This window comes from Lytechinus variegatus, chromosome 5, assembly GCF_018143015.1.
Source record: "Lytechinus variegatus isolate NC3 chromosome 5, Lvar_3.0, whole genome shotgun sequence".
NCBI classification, from domain to species: Eukaryota; Metazoa; Echinodermata; class Echinoidea; order Temnopleuroida; family Toxopneustidae; genus Lytechinus; species Lytechinus variegatus.
This window is the reverse complement of record NC_054744.1, coordinates 40,239,131-40,261,277: the sequence shown is the minus strand read 5'-3', so window position 1 is coordinate 40,261,277 and position 22,147 is coordinate 40,239,131. Positions and strand designations below refer to the sequence as shown.

Here is a 22,147-nt window from a genome sequence, read left to right as displayed (position 1 = left end):
CCGGACGCGGTCCCAGGGCCGTGGGGGGAATCCACAGTCTGCGAGTTTGGCAGCGATGCGTTTGTACAGGGCTTTGTTACGGTTTTTGTTATTTATGTCACTCAACACCAACTGTATCTCATTGCTGCACCAAATACCAATTAAGGCCTTGCACTCCACAACGCTCCAAGTAGCACCACGATAGAACCCAGACCTTGTAGATTGAGAAGTGAAATAATATAAAAAGGAACATTAGTGACTGCTGAAAATATTCATCAAGAAGGAAGTATTCATTGGGGAATAATATTAAACTTTTCAAATTTCATTGGCCACTATAAAAAAAAATTGGGTTGAACAATATAAAGTAAATGCAATAAAAATGGCTTAGTGGCACTAGGCTAAAGTTTCCAGAAAATATTAATAATTTGAGGTATGTCACCCATAATCTCAGAAAAATTTGTTTCATGCCAAAACCAAATATCTGAAAGAAGGAGTTTGAAGTAGTGGTAGTAGCATAGTTTTGATGAAATTTTCAGTCTCAAATCAATGTCCCTTTTTACTTTCACTCCCCAAAACATACAAACACACACACATTTCGGAGGAAATCAAGGACGAGTTCCGAAAAGTATTTTCCTAAATTACCAAAGACTTTTGGGTCAGTAGGAATCCGATCAACAAAGATAGATGCAATTTTACTGTTCAACTGAGTACTTAAAAGACATCGGTATCCCTGTATCATTGTAAATCAATGATTTCTGCACTACTAAAATTATGCAAAGGAAAATAGGTCCATTAACGGAGTCCTAGGGTTGCTGTGTGTCCACATTTGTTAAACAAGCATTTCTCAGCTACTGAAATTCTGGATTTGGTAATGATTAGTTTACATTTAACATATTTAATTTTCTCTATTATTGTATTTTGAGGAGGGAAAGGGTGAGGTGGAGTATACAGGAGGCAAGCCTTGTCAAGATTTAAAACATGCAGATGAAATATACACATATCTGACATACACAAACTATTCTTCCCACTTGAAGGAATCCTCCCAGGCAACCATTTAGCTGCAATGCACACCAATATACACAACTCAAAAGAAAGAGGTAGACTTTTGGGGTGGGGTCATCAACATCATCCACAAATCTTACGGTGGCCAATTCCACACTGCAAGAGTGAAGTTGAACATACATCATTGTACTCGTCCACACTTGCCAGTCTCTACTTGTACGCAAATCAAATTGTAAATTTCAGATGAGATCCTTACCTCCCGTCAATGCTACTTCTTCCAACGTCTAGAGTCCCACCCTGAGTCAAAGATGACGTCCTTCCTGTAGTCTGTGATTCTGTAGGTTGTTCAGTTCCATACTGTCTTTGACCATCAGACATCGTCCTCTGAGGCAGCACAACGGACTGCGGAGAGGACACAGGATGTGAAAGCTGTTGCAATTTGATAGACGATGGGGGTGAAGAAACTGTTTGAGGAACTTCCAAAGTTGTCAATGCAAATGCTGGATAGGATGGCCGAACTTGAACTGTTGGGGGCCCTATCTTAGAGGTTGGAACCAACAAGGTTGCTTGATTGGACGATGCACTTTTGGCTTCTTTGTTGACCTCCACCTTGATCCTACTGTTGGTGGGTGTTGGGTCACCCTCATCAAGGTCAACCCAGTCTTCAAACCCCTTGTCCCAGATCTGAAGAATGACATTCTGGAGATTGAATAGTTCTCTGGCTTTTTGTTTCAATGTCTCTACCTTCACATTCTCTAGCTCCTCCCTCACCGAGAGCTCAACTTTCTTTTTTCTATCACCAAATATCAAAAGATATCTGAAAATAAAGAAAGGGTGAACGAATCAATGATTTATCTCATTATCTCAAGTTCTCAAGCAATCACAATTAAATTACAAAACATAATTTTTAACACTATTAGAACAATGTTTTTGATATGATCCTCTGAAAGCTTGTCAGTTGCTATATAGCAACAAATACAGTGTATAAACCTACCGACCGGTAAATTAAATTCCAAGCATATCAATGGGTTCTTTGCTTAGTATGGTACCCAAGAGAAAAATACTTATTTTTCAATTCCTAAAATAGTTGCAAAACCTGTATGAGCAGAGCTACCAAACCTCACGCATTATGCGTGAGACTCAAGCACTTTGGACTCTTGTTCATCCCCTCAAATCTCTCTCACGCAACTATCACAGCCTATCCCCATATACATTGTACACAATGTCTGTGATCTCACTCAGATTCACAGAAAATCTCATGCATAGCTGGTCTTTGAACTTGGCATCTCTGTATGAGGGGTTTAGGCCTATTATGTTGACCAATACCTACCACTCCCTCTCTGCTCTCAAGTAGTGTATAACCATCATACATGCAATAATAATCGTCATCATCAAGACCATCATCATCACCATGATCATCCTCATCATCACCACCATCATCATCATTCATTATCATCATAATTATGATCATCGCAATCATCACAATTAAAAATAATAAATAAGCATTGGCCTAACATCTATCATAATTCTGAGTCATATTTAATTATCATCAAAATCAACATTAGTATTATATTCAAAACAATTGTCATTGCAATCATTTGAACTGCAATACACTGCCACTGGACAACTACTAAATCTACACTCCTATTTACAGTACAACACTTCAGTACGAGTCAAAAGCAACTACCGTATACTCACCGTAGTAGATGAGTCATGTTGTTCGGTCATACATACAGCTCTCAATGCAGCTCGATCTCACCACTGTCTCTTCATATATTTTTAAAGTAAATCTTGAACATCAACTTGTCTGCAAAGTAAACCAAAGATTAACAATGATATCGATTAGTCAAACAACCATGTTTAGGAGAGAATTGTGGCAAAATCTATTGAATTATAGGCCTCAGTTAGTTCAGAGTCACTCTGAAACACCTCCATTATCACAAATGACTAATAGCCTAGTACACTGACTATGCGCACTTGTATTGTACACAAAGCTCCCTAGCGCACTAGGTGATTCATGCACCCCTGCACATACATATGGCTCTAACAATAGAATTGTGTGTAGAGCTACACTGACTACTGGTACTAGTATTGCTGTGTGTGTGCATCAGTAGTGTATCAGTGTTAGTCAAGTGGACTTCCACACACACACTGATGTCATAATGAAATGAACAGCTGATTGATGAGCTGTCTAGTCTTGACTAGGTATACTATCAGCTGATGATAATTTCCTGGTAGGTGTTTCATAAAGCCTATCATAAATTACCAATGACCCTACCAACGACTTGCGATCCTTCTAATGGTAAATGATACAAACCAGAATTTCATTATTGCTGATTTAATTCCTTAGAAAGGATCAGCAGTCTTTCGTAAAGTTGCTGATAACTTACAAACAGGGTCTGCATTCTGACTGCAAGAAATGAGTGTTCTAAACCCCATCCTTTATTTAAGAGTACAAACCTTTGGAACAAGATAGCTTGTGTAAAAACAGACAAATCAAAGAAACAGGTCAACTAAAGTGTGAGAAATATCGGACAAATAATGAGAAATGGGCATTTGAATATTGCAATCACTAATGCTATATGGAGATCCTCACATTGGCAATGCAACAAGGATGTGTGATGTAACTTGTGGACAACTCTCCCTATTACTTAAGTATATATTTCACTTAAACTGCCTTTTTTATCACATTTATCAGTAGATCATGTGTTCTTTCTATAGGAGGGCATGTAATACAGACTTTAAAAAAAATACAGCATGAATAAAGAGTTTGTGTCACCATAAGAAAAAGCAAGAAGAGACATTTTGGGGGTATTTTATAGTCCATCAAAGGGAAAGTTGTGACATCACACATCCTTGTCGCATTGCCAATGGGAGGATCTCCATAGCATCAGTGATTGCAATATTCAAATGCTCATAGCTTTCTCATTATTTGTCTGATTTTTCTCAAACTTTCTTTGTTCTTATTCTTTGATTTTTCTGTTCGATACAATTCTATTTGTTCCAAAGTTTAATTCCCCTTTAATGTTTCTACATCTTTTCTGCAACTCTAAAAAGTATAATGGATATATCACATATTTTTAAAATGTTGGACAATGATTTTTCATACATCCGATGCGTGCAAGATACTGTCAACGTGAGCAAACCTGCGGGTGGCAAAAATAGTTAGCAGCAAGGCTTGCACGGAGCGTCCTGGCCCAGTGGATTAGTCTCCCGACAATAACAGAGAGTCGTGGGTTCAAATCCCAGCCACGGCGTAGTTTCCTTCAGCGAGGAATTTATCCAGTGTGCTGCACTGCCAATAGGAAGTTATTACTCAAAAGGCTGTGTGCACCTGAATCAGTAGCCTAGCTTATCCAGGGTAATAATCCTAGTAATAGCAGAGCCCGCTGGGAGAACAGTGTTCAGAACTGAAGTGGCAACCCTGGGTAAAAATACCTTTGTTATTATTATTATTACAACTATGTGACAGGGCAATAAAACATCAACCTATACCCACCTTTTTTTAATAGGTATTGGAAGAATTTTGTGCAAAAAAACATGCACACAACCTTGTCAGGAATAATCTACAGGAATTTTTGTGAGAGGATGGATTTGAAAGCAACTACATGTACTAGCGACATTCAAATTTACCAGGGGCCATAAAAGGGGCAATAATCACTTTATAGTATCCTTTTCCATCCTAACCCTATGCTTTTTCAATAGCGGCTTCGTTATTTTACATTATGGGGGGGTGGGGCTGTAATTGCTCTGGTGCATCTCAGTCATCGTCTTTAACAACCAATGCATCAGCATCTTCTCTTTCTTATCATCATCCCCTCTCCCTTCCCCCTAAACTTGCCTCATTGCTTAGCAACAACATGCATTCCTCAAACGAATTCATCTCCAAGCCCCACCACACCAGTGATGCTATCCGCTCACATTGTGTGAGTTCACACTTCCTTTATCAAAAAATACTTATAATGTATACCCCATTCATAAACCCATCCTCCAATTATCCGCCTAAGAGTAATGCGGATAATTCAATAAAAATTGCGTTCCCAAACTCCGAAAATAATCCGCTCTTTTTTTACGAGCACCTGACCTGAAAAAGACGGATAATTGTCATGGCAACTGCACAAGCCCCCTCCGATGGGGTTGCGTTTGAAAAGGGTGACCTTGTGACCGCACCATGGCAATTATCCGCATTACTTTGGAAATGCGTTCATAACGTCAAACTCTGGTCCCAATTCTGCTATTATGCGGATAATAGCAGCATTGAAATAATGCGTATAACTCTGGTCCTCCTCCGATTTTACAACCAAATTATGCGGCTATTATATCCGCATAATTGGGTTTATGAAAGGGGTATAAGACAAAAATATTAATAATTGGATTTCATGCCTTTCCTTGAGGAATTAATGCAATGTTTAAATATGATTTCAAGAGCTTACTTAATTCATTTTATAAGATCACGCTCAAGCCCCTAAAAATATGCTGTGCATATATAAATCAATTACTACAAGGTTCTTGCAAAAGTAAATTCTGAATGGTTTTCTTTGAGGTGTAGATGTAGGCCTAAGCTTTAACTTCATACTGCCAAAAGTATCTGATCAGAATAGAATATCAATCTGGAAATAGGATGGGGGGGGTGCGCTTGCGTACCTAGACCGCCCCCCCCCCCCTGACCAGTCATAACTCACAACTCATGCAAGGAATGTATCCCTGCCCCCCCCCCAAGAGCTTGAAGACTTTTTTTTTTTTACTTTTCAATTTTTTTCTGGTACGAAATCCTATATTTGTGGTTGAAGACCTTTCTTTCTTTTTTTTTGGGGGGGGCTGATGAATTTGCCCCCCCCCTGTAAAAAATCCTAGGTACGCCATGGGGGGGGGTGGATGTGGGGGTGGCTGGGCTGGATATCCAGATGATTCACAGAAATAAAAACCTCAATTTTTCCCATAGGCTCTTTATATACAACGTTGCATTTCAAATAGATAATTGCAAACATTTTTGGGTAACTTGCAAAACTGGATAAGCTTTAACATTGCAAAGAATGGTGATTTTCCATGGCTCCTTTGAGCATTAAGGGAGCAAAATTGCTACAGCTTCCTTTTAATTTTTCTGTTAAAAACATTTCAAGAAATCTTGCTTACAAAAATTATTCAAATTGCCTTCTTCTCCAGATCTGTCAAGACATGGGTGAGAAATAAGTATTTATCATGACGAGGGAGGTGTGAAAGCTACCAATGATGACTATCATCACCTTGGTATAAAGAGAGGAGCATCTCATTAGTCATAGCAAGCTCTCTACACATTACATGACTCATCCTTGATTCATGCTACATCTTTACAAAACATCATCCGTCCTCGGCTTTCATCTAGCTGATAGGTTGGAGGTGAAAACACTCACTGTCTTGAGGATGCTACACTCCCAAAATAATCACCTAGGAGTTCCGCAACCAAGACAAAAATCTAAACTATAGATATTGCAGGAGGAGTGTTGTTACAATGTCAAAGACAGAATCAACTCATATTTAAACATTTAAATTTAGATACAATATGAGTTTTAAAGACAGTAAAGGAAACCATATGTGGAATAAATATTTAAAAGAATCAAAGTTGAGATGTAATAATAGGCCTAGATTGGTAACTTTCCTAAGAAACTCTGATACTTTACTAAATGATAGAAACAGGCCGGGGATTTTGAGATCATATATTCTCATCAGACATATGAAGAATAACTCAAATACTCAGGAATTAGAGGTTAAACTGGACGTTTTTAACAGAATTGCAAGTCAAACAAATTGATATCATTATCAAAAGAAGCTCGGATGTTTCTAAATCTAAAAGTATTTCACATTGATAATATACTGCTATACTGAGAATTCCAGATTGACTCACCAATTTCAGGAAAACATTTGAACAAAATTTATAGAAAAGGGGGATGATAAATCATGATATAGAGGAGAAAATAAAAGAGGGAGAGTGTGAAAGGAAGAGAGTGGGAGGGTTGGTGGAGCCAAACAAAAGATTATATTAGACCTTTGAAACACAATTCATAATTTTACATGATGCTTGTTTTTCCCCTGCATGCAAAACTATTTTTAGCTTTGAGGAATCTGATTTTTTACACCAAGGGTTTTGTTCCAGAAGCAAGATAAATAAACAATCTACCCTAGTTGACAAAACAATCACGAAATAACAAAACATTTGCTCTGTCAAACTGAGTAAGAACTATAATCAATAATAAACTTGTAGCCCAGCTAGCATTGCACCCAAATATTGACCCCTATGATGTAAGGTCAAGGTCGAATTCTAGGAGACTGACATGTATACTGAACTTGGATAAAAGCTGAAACCATGGATATTTTACCTCCATGTTTTTATAAAGTACATGTCTGGGAAGACTTTTTTTCCATCTCGGATTACTGAGAATTGAAAATAAATCTTTAGGATTTAAATTACATCTAGAAATCACTGGTCCCTAACAACAGTCCATCCAGATTAAATTTCAATCCCATCTGAATTTATTTCAAATCCATGCCACTGTCACTAAATTTTAAGGAATTTTAAGTTAAAAGAGGTATTAATGTTCTCTGATATGTTCAATTGGAATTTCATTTGAAGTAACTAATTACAAAGTGTTTTTTTTTTAATATTTCAATTATAGCATGATCAAATGCAACTTGGTCTATTGATATCAAATTTATATATCTTGGAAAAACCAAGTCAACATTTTACTAGGATTTACTATATATTTTACTGTGTAGCAGTGATGTTCTCCTCAGTTGGCAGAATGACTATAAATTTATTGTTTGCTCATATTAAATAGGACACAAGTCCTGTTTGCCGTTGAGTCACAAAAAATATGTAAAAAAGCAAACAAAAGTAAGATACATGCCTTGAATTAAAAATTTTGCACACAGCCAGTGTTTTATCAAGATTTCTTTTTTCATTCTTAAAGAAAACAAAGTTTTTCAAACAAAACTGTTACATCCAAAATGCACTATGCAAAGTGTGCAAATGTTTTATATCATATACCCCCCCCCCCCATGTACAGCTCTCAATTGAACTAAAAACAGATATGTAGAGAATCCCCTTGACTCAACAATATTATTGAGTCATCACGAAACAGTCACCAAAAGGGGGCAAGCCTATATAGAAGTCAAATGCATCATATAGCATAATTGCATCTACATCTACTTTACATGACTCACATTCTATTGGTAGCAAAGGTAAACAAAAATGACATTCACTTCGAAACTCAAGGCTATTACTCATGAATAGACTCATGTGATGATAATAGACTTTAATTGGATGCATCTATATAATTACAGCATTACGCATAATGAGGTTGAAATGTACTTCACCGATGTGTAATAAGAGTTCAGGCTTCATGAACTAATGATATTTAGATTTTATGGGCCTTTTGATGAAAGGAAACTTTGCATTGCAGAAATCTGTCAAGACATATCCTGCCTTGCAAACCACATATCTCTTTCTTAGGGGGTGTCCCCTCTTTGCATTTTGATTTTTGATCAATAGATAATGCCATGGAATGTAAAGAAGGTTTTTTTTTAAGTCATAAGATTTTTTTTTTTTGGGGGGGGGTTAATTTCATAGACCCCATTAATTAAAACATTAAAAATGTCATGTCAAAACTGAGTTCATGTGATGTTTTGAAATATACTTTACTTACCCCCCCCCAAAAAAAAAAAATCATAAGTAAAACTAATAGGGTATAATTTCAGAAACAATGAATCACAGGTGACGCCAAAACAAATAATAATAATTGATCAATTTCATGTATAAAATGCTAATAGAATGGGCAAGAAAAGGGAATATATTTTCTTACCCTATTAATTTTGATGGGATTGATTATCTTGAAAATGAAAACACAGAGAAATTTTCACAGCTTCCCTTTAATTTTTTTTTCAAAGCGGATGTTTGTAATCACACACAAGTAGGTCCTGATGAAGAAATGAAATCAGACAGATATTGTTTCCTTTGAGCTTTGATTGAGAAACACAAGACAAAAGCTTCCTCTTTTTAACCAGGTGAATTATCAGCACACATTGAAATCAACTGCCATGTAGAGAAAACCAATGACACCATTTACGAGGTGTTATTAAATGCGATCATAATTAAAGGTATGTCTTTACAAAGGATCTAAAATGGGGGGGGGGGTGCTTCATGCCCACTCCCCCCTCTGTTCTAGGTCTTTCAGTAACTATGTACAGTATGTAAAAATGACTATAATCAGCCCCCCCCCCCCCCCCCCCGCTGCCCAATTTGAATTTTTTCTGCGGGCCCTGATATAAAACAGCTTCATTGTGTAAGTGTATGTAGGGGGGGGGGGTTACTGGGTAATATACAAATTAGAAGCTTTGGAATCAGCAAGATATACATTCATAACCCTTTCCCACAAAATCATGTTATAATTTTTCAAAAATGAGTATAAACTAATTTGAAGCTCAACCATTTTTTCACCAAAAGTTCTTTGTATAAATTTCAGAGCAGATCATAACCAAACAGCCCCTATACCCCGCCCCCAAATCATCAAAACACTGGCCTCACCACAACCAAAAGTTTGTTTACGGATGCTCCGATACCGCAAAACTTTTCAAAGACAATACAGAGTAAAAATGTTTTCCTCAGGGTGCAAGAGTTTCTCATAAGGTTTGCTACAAAGGAAATCCATGCTCTCAGCTGGCGAAAAAATAAGGAAACCTCAAAATCTGTTGTGCTGAAATAAAAGTTTGTTGTTGAGAGAATAACATCATAATTAGGTAGTGGAAGTGCCAAGGGGAGAAAGGAAGGAAGTTGTTTTTTAAAAATGTTTTGGCAACCTAACCTATCTTTGTGATATTATCTTTCAACCTGTTCATGACTAATGGATGGAAATAAGAGTAAGTTTTGACTCCAATATAATATTAGTTCATAATCCAAAATGTAACCTATATTGTTAATATAAAAACTCACTTTGAGCAGTTAACCTGCTTACCCTCAATAGATCAGGGGTTCTCAATGACAGGCACAGGACAGGACAGTTCTCATAGGACTTTAAATAAATAAGTTGGTAAGCAAACAAGCAAGTAAGTAAAAAAGTAAGCAAGTAAGCAAGTAAGTAAGCAAGTAAGTAAGTACATATAAGTAAGTAAATAAATAAATAAATTAATTAATTAATCAATAAATATAAATAAATAAATATAATAAATAATTTCAGTTTTTAAATTGTGTTGATATTTGTTGCAGTTTACTTTAGGCCAATGAAAAGGCCTCATTTTTAAAAGCTTTGGGAGGAGATGATCACCCCATGCTATGGGGATTTTTGTAGGCCCTGGACTGATCCCCATGCAGTGGTGTTGTGCTCGCTAACTTACTAGGCATTTGAGATGGTGAGAACACACAACATAATAACAATAAATGAGGATACAAAGCGCCGTTAATGGCATAAGACAAGTTAAGGTTAATGGTTTATATAGGTGTGTTTTAAGATGTTTCTTGAAGAGGTCAAGATAAGAGATGTTTCTGAGAGATGGAGGGAGTTTGTTCCAGAGACACGGGTCAAGAGATTGAAAAGAGTTGAAGCTGCCTGTTTTTTTTGAAGCAGCAGATGTAGAATGAAGAGGGAATGTTGATCTTTGTTGCTGAAATAATGAAGAAATGTAAGAAGAGTGGTTGACAGAGATTTATAAGTTTGAAGTATTATTCAACATTAAATAAATTCTATCAGAAACAGGTAGCCCATGAACATACTCTTCAGTCATCCACCCGGGATGGACATGAACCCCTGATATGTGGTTAGACAGACACTTAACTAATTGAGCCAACTGGCTCCCTATATCATATTTTGTGTGAATATTTGATACCTAACAAAAAAGATTTGTGCAGTAAACATTGATTCTTATAAGGTGGTTTCAAACCGCCTCGATCACAAGAATCCCCGTTAAATTACGGGAACTTTTTTCGGCTAAAAAATACCCATTAATTATTCTTGCATTCACACTGCCCCGAATACCCTTCGAGATAAGTTCCTGAAGTTACGAGCATGCGCGTAGTATGGTCTGATAAGCAGGCAAGGCGCGAGATTCAAAATCACAGGCCCAGCAGCCACCCACAGCTCCGGTGCCCAACGACGCCAAACGACATGCTGGGCTAAAAGTTCCCGTAATTTGCTTTCACATCGCCAAAATACCTGCGACCTTGGTAAAAATCCCCGCGAAAGTTCTCGTAATTTCGCCAAGTACCTACTATTTAGCTGGTATTTTCTTTCGGGGAGATTACGTGTAGTTTGCTTTCACATTACCAAAATACCTGGTATTTTCTGATCGGGGTAAATTTCCCGATCAGAGAATTACCTGGAACTGACGAACTTCGAGGCGGTCTGAAACCACCTATTGAGAGTGTACAAACATGGACCTACTAGGTCCATGGTACAAATAAAACGGGTGTAGAGCTCAACCCCCATGGAAAGTCAGAAAACCAGGAATCTATATTAACCCCTCTCCCCAAAATACAAGATATGATATCATGTTTCTGTGGTTTGTAGAGGGTTAATACTAAGGACGGAAATGTGGGTAAAATCTTATATGAAGCCCTTTTCCTGCAGGAAAGCCACCAAGGAAGTTGTTCAGTCAGAGAAAGATACTTGGTCAAGTAGTTCTATGTCTGTATGAAATCTATAAAAGATCAAAATAATCTCTCCCAAGGATGACAAAAGTTTGATGCCATTTGACATAAAATACATGCTTTATTCCAATTATTTAAAATACATCCAGTGTGGCTATGAAGAGTGACCAGTCTATTTTTGGATTTATTTTTAAACTGAAGGATTAATTTTTAACTCTCAAAATATTTCAATTAAAATCTTTTACTTTCATAATCAAATCCACAAGTTTTAAAACCAGATCTAATGTTCAACTAGTCACTATTCACAAAGCGGTGCTGCACCATCTCGAGTTTGCTCAATCTCAAGATTTTAGCCTGATCGGCCCACTTCGCGATTAATCTCGAGATTCAAGAAACCCCGTCTCCACCATCGCAATAAGCATGATAAGAGCGATTCCTGCTCGAGCGAGTCATCAATGCATCATGGACTGACACCGTGAATAAATAATCCTGAGTGCGTCTGCACCTACGAATTAGCGCGATAATTCGTAAAATAGCACGCTATTTTGCAAATAATCCCAAGTTGACTTGGGATTGCAATCTTGAGATTAATCCTATGAACTAGCGCGATAATTGTGTCTCCATTGCAAATAATCTCGAGATTGTTCAGATCGGGATAATTTGCCGGATCAGAATTAACGCACTAATTTGAAAACTTGGGATGGTGCAGACTGCACTACAGCCGATCTGGATTTATTTTAAATCCTCGGAATTAAGAATGAAAATGATAAAATTACAAGGAAAAGAGCTTTATACAAGAAAATAAGCCTGCCAATTAAAATCAACTGTTGCTATGTCTGGAAACACTCCGAGAAAATATCAGTATGGCTAGACTTTGGTTTAATTTACAGGCTGGGAGTCTTGAATGTTTATGAGGGTGTGTTTATGCTTCCAATATTCAAACCAGAATCAGCGTTTTCATGCGAGATTAGTCGAAAAAATGGTTGCATCCATGCTTTTTTTTTTAATATGAAACAATGTTTGAAAACACTGATTATTTCTTCGGAAAGGAACCATAAACCCACCAAAAATTCATTAAGTTTAAAATGATATGACAAATTGAATCCTGTTAAAAAAACAAAGAAAGAAAAATTTGATTGAGAGAGGGTGCTACAGTGTCCTTTAATTCAAAAACTGCCAAAACAATCAACAGAAAAATATTGGAATGTTTGATGATACCAGGCCTAATATTGCAGGGGGGGGGGGGCATTTTACTGTGGGACCATTTTTTAAATGTAGGCCTTTATTACAGCTCAAATGGGAAATATCAAATATCAAAGGGCACACAAAAAATATCCTTGGCCAATTTGAGGGGCAATAGGGCATCTACAGGTCCTTGGATTCATTCAATCCCTGTGATATTTCCTTTGTGAAAAGTCATTTAATTAACTTTTTTTTAAACATTTAAAGCATGTCAGTATGTTACAAACAAATTTGAATTCTGAAAATTACAACCTGGTCCATGCTGGAGATATTTTTGTATACAAAAAAGGTGAAAAATACGAATTACTTTCTTGTTAATTCTAATCAGCATTCTCTTTTCTTTATTATGACTGAATGGTCCTCTTTTGGTAGGCCTATTATGAAAAGTAAACCTTATGATTATGAACCTTACGAATAGTGAGCCTTTTACCTATCATGAATAGCGAATTAGGGAATAGCAATCAGTATGAAAAGTGATCCTTGCAACAACCAAGACGACCACGATAAAACCTAGTTCATTTTGGCTATCAACATTGTACAAGCAACCCTGGAAAAGTGCACATTTTTCTCCAACTGGGAAGTAGAGTTCAGAAAATAGTTTTATTTATAAGGAAGTCACATAAGTGAAATACCCTGAGGTTTACTACTTTTGTTGGCAGACTGACCCCTCAAATAATGACTGAATGGATCCAATTACACCTATTTTTAGAATATAAATAGAATTCAATTAAGTTGTTTTAAAAAGAGAAACAGATTTGGGGGGCATGAGGTCATAATCATACAGGAATACATACTTGACTTGAAATATGTTTTCCTTTTTTCCATGTAAGAATCTCTCTCTCTCTTTTCTTCTTTTTGTGCCTTGGGCACTCTGCAGAGTGGATTCAGTGCACTATAAATCCTATCTATTATTATTATATAGGTAAGCTGATTTTTTTTTATAGATTTGATAAAAGAAAGGTTCAACATTTTTTTTTGACAAAAAAAAAAAGAACCAATAAGTCACAATAAAAAAAAAAATCACATTATCACCATTGATCCCTCTCCCTACCATTTATCTCCAGCAATTTATGAACTTTATGTCATCGTCAAAGTAAAAGATTAAAAGAGGTTTTACAGAAAAGTAAGAAAATACTTCATCAATAGCTCTTCATACGCTGCATGATACCCTGTCAGTCACCCTCAAATAGTTTGCATCAGAAACGTGCAGACCTGGCAAATAAATCTTGTGTTCATTATTTCTGTTATTTTTTTTAGTGCAGCATGCAGCCAAGATTCTCCACTAAAATCAGGGGTCCATCTTACAAAGAGTTACGACTGATCCAATCAATCGCAACTCTACGAAGATCCATCAGTGTCATAGTTTTAACTTCAGGAAATTTGCACAATGTCTTTTATAAAAAAAGAAAAGCACAATGAATTTTCTACAAAAAAAAAACATTGAATGCATGAACATACATCATAGAAAATATTTTTAACAAACCTGCATCTTAGATGTTGACGTTGCTGGCTTTCTGTAATTGCCATTGATCGGATCAATCGCAAGTCTTTGTAAGACTGGCCCCACACCTTACAGTACGATCGCGAGGATAGACAGTAGACACATATATTATGTGCAGTGGTACCACTGTACCTGTAATAAACTAACTAGAATATTGACCAACAACTTGAATTACCAAAACAAAATGGGGGAAATCAAACTTAAAGAGAGGCTCTAAATCTTCATTGGCACCCATTTATGCCTTATTCGACCAGACTGAATCGATTGTATGATACAGTATATGGTAGATGTATCCAGTTATTTTCATCACTTAAATGAAAACAGAGAGGTAGTTGCTTCATGCTATATTACAAAATCATACTAAATTGAATATGTGGCATTACACAAATTAGGACATCCAAGAGGGACTGTTTTCTCCGAAATTCAAGGATTGGGTTTTCTTCACAGACTTGTTTCGCCTGAAATCCAATTATTGTGATACAGGGAAGAGTCAATTGGATTGTGAACCCTTCGACACCTTCAGTTGAGATTGCTGGTAACAGAACACTTGACCTCAATTCAGGTCTGTCCAAATCCACTAAGATGAAGTCTGCCAGGTCCGAGAATGAGGGAAAGGTCTAAATAGGTCCATCTCTATCAGTTTGAGTTTGTCCCGATCAGAACAATCTTGAGAATATTTGGTAGAACAATACTTATATGCTTTTCACACTGCACTTTTTTTCCTTAACCCCAGGAAATTGGTGGGGCTAAAGGGGGCTCTTAGCCCCACCAATTTCCCGGGGTCAAGCTTAGCCCACTTCGTTTTCACACTACGTTTTAGCAAAGTGGGCTAGCACGGTAAATAGTACGGTACTATCTGGCCCTGAAAAAAAACAGGGTTAGCCGGCCTATTATGGTGCTAGCACCATAATTGCGGTGCTAAGAGATGCAGTGTGAACGCGCAACTAGGGCCAAGGAAAGTGGGGCTTTAGCCAAGCATTAGCCAATCACAGAAGTCGAATTGCACGTTAATCACGCTCTGTATGGTAAAATCATCAATATTCATGAGCTAAGGGATAGTCCAGGGTTAAGGCATTAACCAAGGTTGAGCAGATAGTATGGGGTTAAGAAAGACAGTGTGAAAAGCATATTACAGTCTATACAGCATCTTCCAGCAGATATCCCTCTATACAGGCACTCAACATCTTTTACACCCACTTTCCCCCAATTATTGTTATGTTTGTACTAAATTATGTGGATTAGGAATGTCAAGACGCTTGCAGTATTCCTGTGTGAAAGATGCAATTCTGGGCCCTGTTTCATAAACACTTGCTACAATAACAACAGAACAATTTCTGTAACAAGTTTACTGTTAGCCAATCAAATCGAATGATTTCAGATTTTCAGTACAGCTTGACCTGTATTGTTATTGCAAGTTTGTTATTATGTGAACAAAATATGAATATAAGCATCTAAATTAGGTGAGCCTAAGACACGATTGGTACTTTATTTCTTGGGCTCAATCTCCAGATTATGACTCTCAGTCAGGCCAAGTCATCCTACGATTTCTTTTGTGAAATATCGCACAATTGTGTTGGGCTGTTTTAGCTTTAAGATATAAACAAGTGGAGTTTTGTTTTTCAAAGTCCCGGGGGGGGGGGGGGGCACTCGACCAAAAAGTGGTGGGGGTGTGCCGCGGGCGAGACAAAAACGGGGGCCTTGGAGCGGGCTTATTGTAAAAAGGAGGGTCCTCGGAACGGGCTTCGGAACGACAAATGTTTGTGAAAATGGGGGTCCTTGGAACGGATCGCCAGCGTGTGAGTGCGTATGCATCCCTATGGAACGGTCATGTGTGCATGATGCAGCTAGCGCGGCCTCTGCCGGGGGAGCTCTACGGCCGCTTTTCACCAAAATTGCAGCTCATTCAATGCGATCGAAGCGGCGTAACGAAAAATATGCGAAGCTTTGGAGCGGATTTCTCTCTTCTTTTTTCTTGATAAGAAGAAAATGCTATGCCTTGGAGCGGCTTTCTTTGTTCTTTTTCTCAACAAGGCAAAAATGCTATGCCTTGGAACGGAAATTTGAGTGTGAAAATGGGGGTCCGTATGAACTAGTTCTTGATCTCCGCGGCACATACCCACTATGCATTATATACTGAGTGCCCCCCCCCCCCCCCCCGGGTTCAAAGTACCATATTATACTTTTTGTAATTGATATGTTCAGAAAAAGCATTAGAAATTTCAGAGCTTTATCTTTCTTCACATTATATGTAGATGTGTAAAATGAATTCACATTTTTCTAATACATTTGTATCACAGCCCTCCAACAAAGAAACATTATGCCATGAGTGATGATAAAATTCATGTCTTCATTTATAACCAAACATCCTCAAATTGGCCATACATTTATCAATTTCTCAGTTGACTGAATGATAAAGGTCCTAATGGCCAGTTATAATGGTCTATAAAAGAGTTATCATACAATGGCTATACAACAGAAAAGATAAAGAATGACCTGGGTAAAAGAAATAAAAGGAGGGAAAAGGGAAGCAGGTGAAAGAAGAAGACAGAGAGAGAGAGGTGGGGAAGAGAAAATACCTATTGTATAAACAGAATGTTTAATAGCAAATTTAAAATAAATGAATTCAAGGATTGCAAGGGGCTAGAGAAGGGCAGGTGATACCAGGAAGAGAAAACACAATAGTGACAAAAACTGTATTGTACAATAGAGAATCTAACAAAGAAATGATAAAGAGGGTCATATCTATGCAAGATATTTATTAAAAAGAGAGCTGGCTAGATTGTACAAACAGAGATAAGTGGAGAGAGAGAAAAGAAATGGTAGAAATAAAAATGGACAAAGAGTACAATGTAACAGTTTTTCTTGTCTAAAAAAGCTGAAAGGGCAGCAATGTTATTCAAGATATCTTTGTTCCTCGAGAAAAAGAAGAAAAAAAGTTTGGGGTTTCTTTGGTGTAAAGGGGTCATTTTAGTTTAATAATATTCAAGAAAAATCTTTATAAAAGGGGTCTTTGGTGGTTGACTAGCATAATATTCTAAAAATTACAAATGATAAAAAAACTTGTTTCAATCTTCTGTATACATACAGTAGGCGTATACAAAGGTCTGCTAAAACAGCAAGACTAATTTCCATTGTAAAAGCATTGACTTGTAATACCCCAAGGAAAATAGGCATATTTGCAAACTAGTACATGTGGGTACTTTTCTATATAAAACAGATCACATCAATATTCATAGTGATTTCTATATTGTCTCAGGACGGTATAACTGAAAGATCACATTGAATTTTTGAAATGTGAAAATTAATTACAAGAGCTTTTGAGGTGAGACAAGGAGAGCAAATTCCTAACTTTAGAAATGCATAAGTTTTGTAACTACAGGAAATCTAGCTGAGGCAGGTACGAAAGCACAAACTGATTATTTAAACCACTTCATATGATTTACAGGTATTTTCCTTGATAAGGCAAACATTAACACCCTCAAAAGTGATAAACAGGGTCAACCCAGCTTGACCAAGCCTATACTGACCTAAATATTACAAGATAATGCCAGCTGCAACCAACTAACCAGGGTAGCCTCAGACAAAGATGACCTCAATATAACGTCAACATGCAAAGATAATGGTCAGAGCAGCATTTCCTTTAATACAGACAACTAACTGATATGGGCCCCATCTTAATCGGTCTCTCTGAAATTATGAAATGCCATAGACTTTATATATATATTTTCATTGGTATTGTCATTCATATTTGAAAAAAATTATTGCAGGGAATGAATACAACACAGTCCATGCCTAAAAAAATAAAAGTTCAATTTGTTTTAATACAGATTAGTATACAATGATATTAGTATGTCAACTTTGATGAGTTTTTTTGTTTAGTTTTGTTTTTAATTTTCTGTTTTAATTCCACATTATATGCTTCATTCTATTCTTTCGATTATGTATTTCTTTGTTTTAACGCCCATTATAATTCTTATTGCATGACTACTGGAATTTGTAAAGAAGTATCATTCTGTCATCATATTCTTCTCTTAATATAGTCATCTCTGCTGAATAAATACCAAACAAATGAAATTGAATGAAGGAAGGGTTAACTTTTTCTCATTAAATATGTAATTTCACATAGCATTAGTAGAAAGATAAAAAGACAATTTAAACAGACCTTAATAGTATGAGTAAACTGCTTCATAGTTGTGAATCTTATTTGTCTTGGAGTATCTCATTCTTTTACTGAATTTGAAGAACTATTTTCATCTGTGATTAGTGTACCGATACCTTTAACATTCACGGCAAATCTTAAGTGTAAAATAGAAGTATCAGTTCTTAGACTATCCACCTCTGAGTTAAGAACACTTGAGTTAAAACTGCATGTATATTTTAATACAACATAAATTTTTAGATATTAATCACCAGGCAAAAAATTAATTTTATATTTTCACGCTATTTTTCCCAACCTTCTGTGTCAATCTGGATATAGGCTTTATCATTGCAGTGAAGAGAGATTTTCCTGAGCTCCTTTTCTATTTTCCAGGGCTCTTTCGAGGGTGAGAATCACCAGGGAACTCTCATGTAATATTTCCCTGTTAACCACCCCTTTAGCTAAAAAGACCAGGTGTACCAGAAGACCTAAACATAAACTCAAAGAGCAAAAAAGATAAAGAAATCACTTCTGTAACTCGATTTACAAAAGAGATTTGTTAAACTGCACCTGCCGTCACATGTAAGGCAAAAGAAGAAGAAACTAACAGCTTTCCAAACAAGAAGAAAGGAGAATACAAAATAAACATGCCAGAATTATCAGTTTATCTGTCACGAACTAAGCTGAACTTTGAGATTGATTTTCAAGCTTACGTGCAGCCACAACGAAAACAGAACTCATTCATCAGAACTTCTCTGGTCTTTGTTTTCCTCATTTTATTTCAATAGTTCTTACACTCTGCAGACAAAAAACACTAACAAATCTCTGGCTATAAACTTCCATTGTTACACACACAGAGCAAGAGCCCAGACAGGAGGTGGGGCTTGTTGGGAACAAACTGGCCAATCGCAGCCTGGCTTTCAAAGGACTTTGTAGCCCAGTCTATAATTTATTTCCTTTGTCCTGTGGGGGTAACAATTGGATAAATGAATGGTCAAAATAAGGACCCCTTATCTCCTTTGTCTAATCCAGTAAGCATGCTCTGACCAGGGAACTGTTTGTGTTTTTCCATGCTTCAATAATTTGACCAAGACAGAGGAGATAAAAATGGGAAGAAAATTAAAAAGTACATATGCTGTAGCAGACAGCCTCATTAGACACTAATTGCTTCCCATGTAAAAAAGGGCAAAGCGGCAAAGGTCTACCAATAATTTTGCTGTCTATGTTATATTCTATCAGTTGATGATATCCAGACCACAAGGGCATTTAGGGCTATAGGCCTACATATAGATGTCAGCAGGAATTCTGCGTAAATTCCTTTAAAAAATATTCATCTCACTTTAATTTTCCTCCCTCTCTCTATTTCCTCAAAGTGTTTTTACCTCCTTCTTTTCTGATATTCCCCAAATTTCTCTTTTATACAAACTTTTTCAACTAGGCCTGATAAAATAAAATAAAGATAAAAATTTCATATTGTAACTGATCTCTTACTCAACAACCAACATCCCTCCTTTACAAATAACACAAGAATTTTTAAGAATTACATGACTTAAAATTAATATAAATTTTCTTAACAAGAAGAGGATTGCGATCTTTTTTTCTCCAATAGATGACCCACAGCTGCCCTTGCGAGATTTATATTCAATATCTTCAGAGACACAATAAATAATTTTGCCCAACTGAACCTTTGATTGTTGTTCCATGCTATGATGTTTTTGCAAAGTTCAAGTGAAAACCCATCTACTTACGTCAATATGAACACACCTTTCCTAGCCAGGAGACAGGAACTTCCCCATTGGGGTGGTGTCATATTAGAAGTCACATTTGAACCCTGTATTCCAAAAGAAATGGAACATTATCCACATTTTGATAAAGAATTATTACAAGAAAATAAGAGAAACAGTTGCTTTCAGACCTACTCCTAAACTGATAATACCGAGGGGGGTCACAAAGACTTAAGTATGACTTAGAGTCGCACTTAAATACCAAGTTGCGTACGGTATAAAAGGCTTGACCGCATTGGTCAGATCATGTCATGAGGATGCACACTATTGCGCATTAATCAATAAGGTTGCATTTCATGTACGCGTCAGCATTTAAGTGCGACTTAAGTCATACTTAAATCATAATGAAACACCCCCTGGTATTTTTTAATGGTAAATCTGCCCCAATTGACTCCAATCAGAGAACACCTGTGTGATGTTACATAAGGTGGTTTCAAACAGCCTCGATCACAAGAATCCCCGTTAAATTACGAGAACTTTTTTAGGCTGAAAAATACCCATTAATTATTCCTGCATTCAGACTGCCCTGAAACATATCCTTCGGTATAAGTTCCTGAAGTTACAAGCATGCGCAGTATGGTCTGATAAGCAGGCAAGGCGCGAGATTCAAAATCACTAGCCTAGCAGACACCCACGGCGCCGCACCAAACGACACGCTGGGCTAAAAGTTCCCATAATTTGAGTTCACATCGCCAAAATACCTGCGACCTTGGAAAAATCCCCGCGAAAGTTCTCGTAATTTCGCCAAGTACCTACTATTTAGCGGGTATTTTCTTTCGGGGAAATTACGCGTAGTTTGCTTTCACATTACCAAAATACCTGGTATTTTCTTATCGGGGTAAATTTCCCGATCAGAGAATACCTGGAACTGACGAAATTCGAGGCGGTCTGAAACCACCTAAAAAGACTTGTTACAATATGAAATACAAAATCACTGTAACAATTTACTCTCAGCCAATCAGACTGATGGATTTCAGTAGCTTTTAACTGTTATTCCAAATTTGTTATTGCAACATGTTCTATAAAACCGGCCCCAAGTATTCCTGCAAATTCAAAGGCATGCAATCTACCCCGAAAGAAAATACCTGCAATTTAGTAGGAATTTTCATGATTCTGAAAAGCTTCACAATGGTTTTCCCATGTTTGCGGGTATAAACCTTTTCTTGCAGTATGAAGGCAAATTACAAGAATCCTGAACACTTTTGGCGCTGGAGTTGTAGCATGAACATAATCTGTTATTCAGAGCATATTGCGTATAACTTTTAGAACTTTACCTTGATCAAATGGGCATAATGGTGGAAAAGAATCATGGGCTATCCTGTGACCTAACTGCAAGTTCTTGTAAATCTATTGGTGTTTTGGTATTTGAGTCAGTCTGAAGGCACATAGAGAGAGAGAGAGAGAGAGGGGGGGGGGGGGGGTCAGACGTAAAAAACCCCAAACAAATCAAACTAAAACTCATTTGTCACTTTCAAGAACATTCTTCCATTTTCCAGCACTAGGTTAGAGTTCATGGACAGTTAGTTCTCCATCAAATTTCAAACAAAGATATTCATTCATACTTTTCTTGTGGAAGCCATCATAGATTAGGTATCCTACACTCTTCTTGCTGATAGATTTCAGCAGGTGCCATTTGTCAGTGATGGGTTGCCACGGTAATAAGTGCTTTTCAAGAAGTTGCAGTGCCAAAAATATATGAAAGGGGTGCCACATCTATAACCCCCTTGACAAGATACATCCTATAGATGATAAAGATAGAATTGTCTAAGGGATATTTCTCACCATTGCAAAAGTGATCCTACAAGAAATTAAAGTCAAGTATGAATGCTGCACCACATATTTCCCCCACAGAGATCAGCCTAGACATGTCATGTACTGAGCTCTGTCTG

General features: G+C 37.0%; 1 protein-coding gene across 2 annotated transcripts in view; it reads right to left on the bottom strand.

The window, feature by feature from the left end:
- The window catches only part of LOC121416137, a 43,593-nt gene extending 21,956 nt beyond the window's left edge, over nt 1-21,637 (bottom strand). The window contains exons 1-4 of one of the 2 annotated variants that reach the window (XM_041609610.1): nt 21,533-21,637; nt 20,223-20,305; nt 2,680-2,788; nt 1,238-1,798 (exon numbers count right to left, since the gene is read on the bottom strand). In XM_041609610.1, coding sequence (XP_041465544.1) covers nt 1,238-1,798; nt 2,680-2,696 — 578 coding nt within the window. In that variant the 5' untranslated portion in view covers nt 2,697-2,788; nt 20,223-20,305; nt 21,533-21,637. Of the gene's footprint in view, nt 1-1,237; nt 1,799-2,679; nt 2,789-14,318; nt 14,606-20,222; nt 20,306-21,532 lie in introns of those variants that run through there. The other variant, XM_041609611.1, reaches the window with a different exon arrangement.
- Nucleotides 21,638-22,147: the final 510 nt, after the last annotated feature.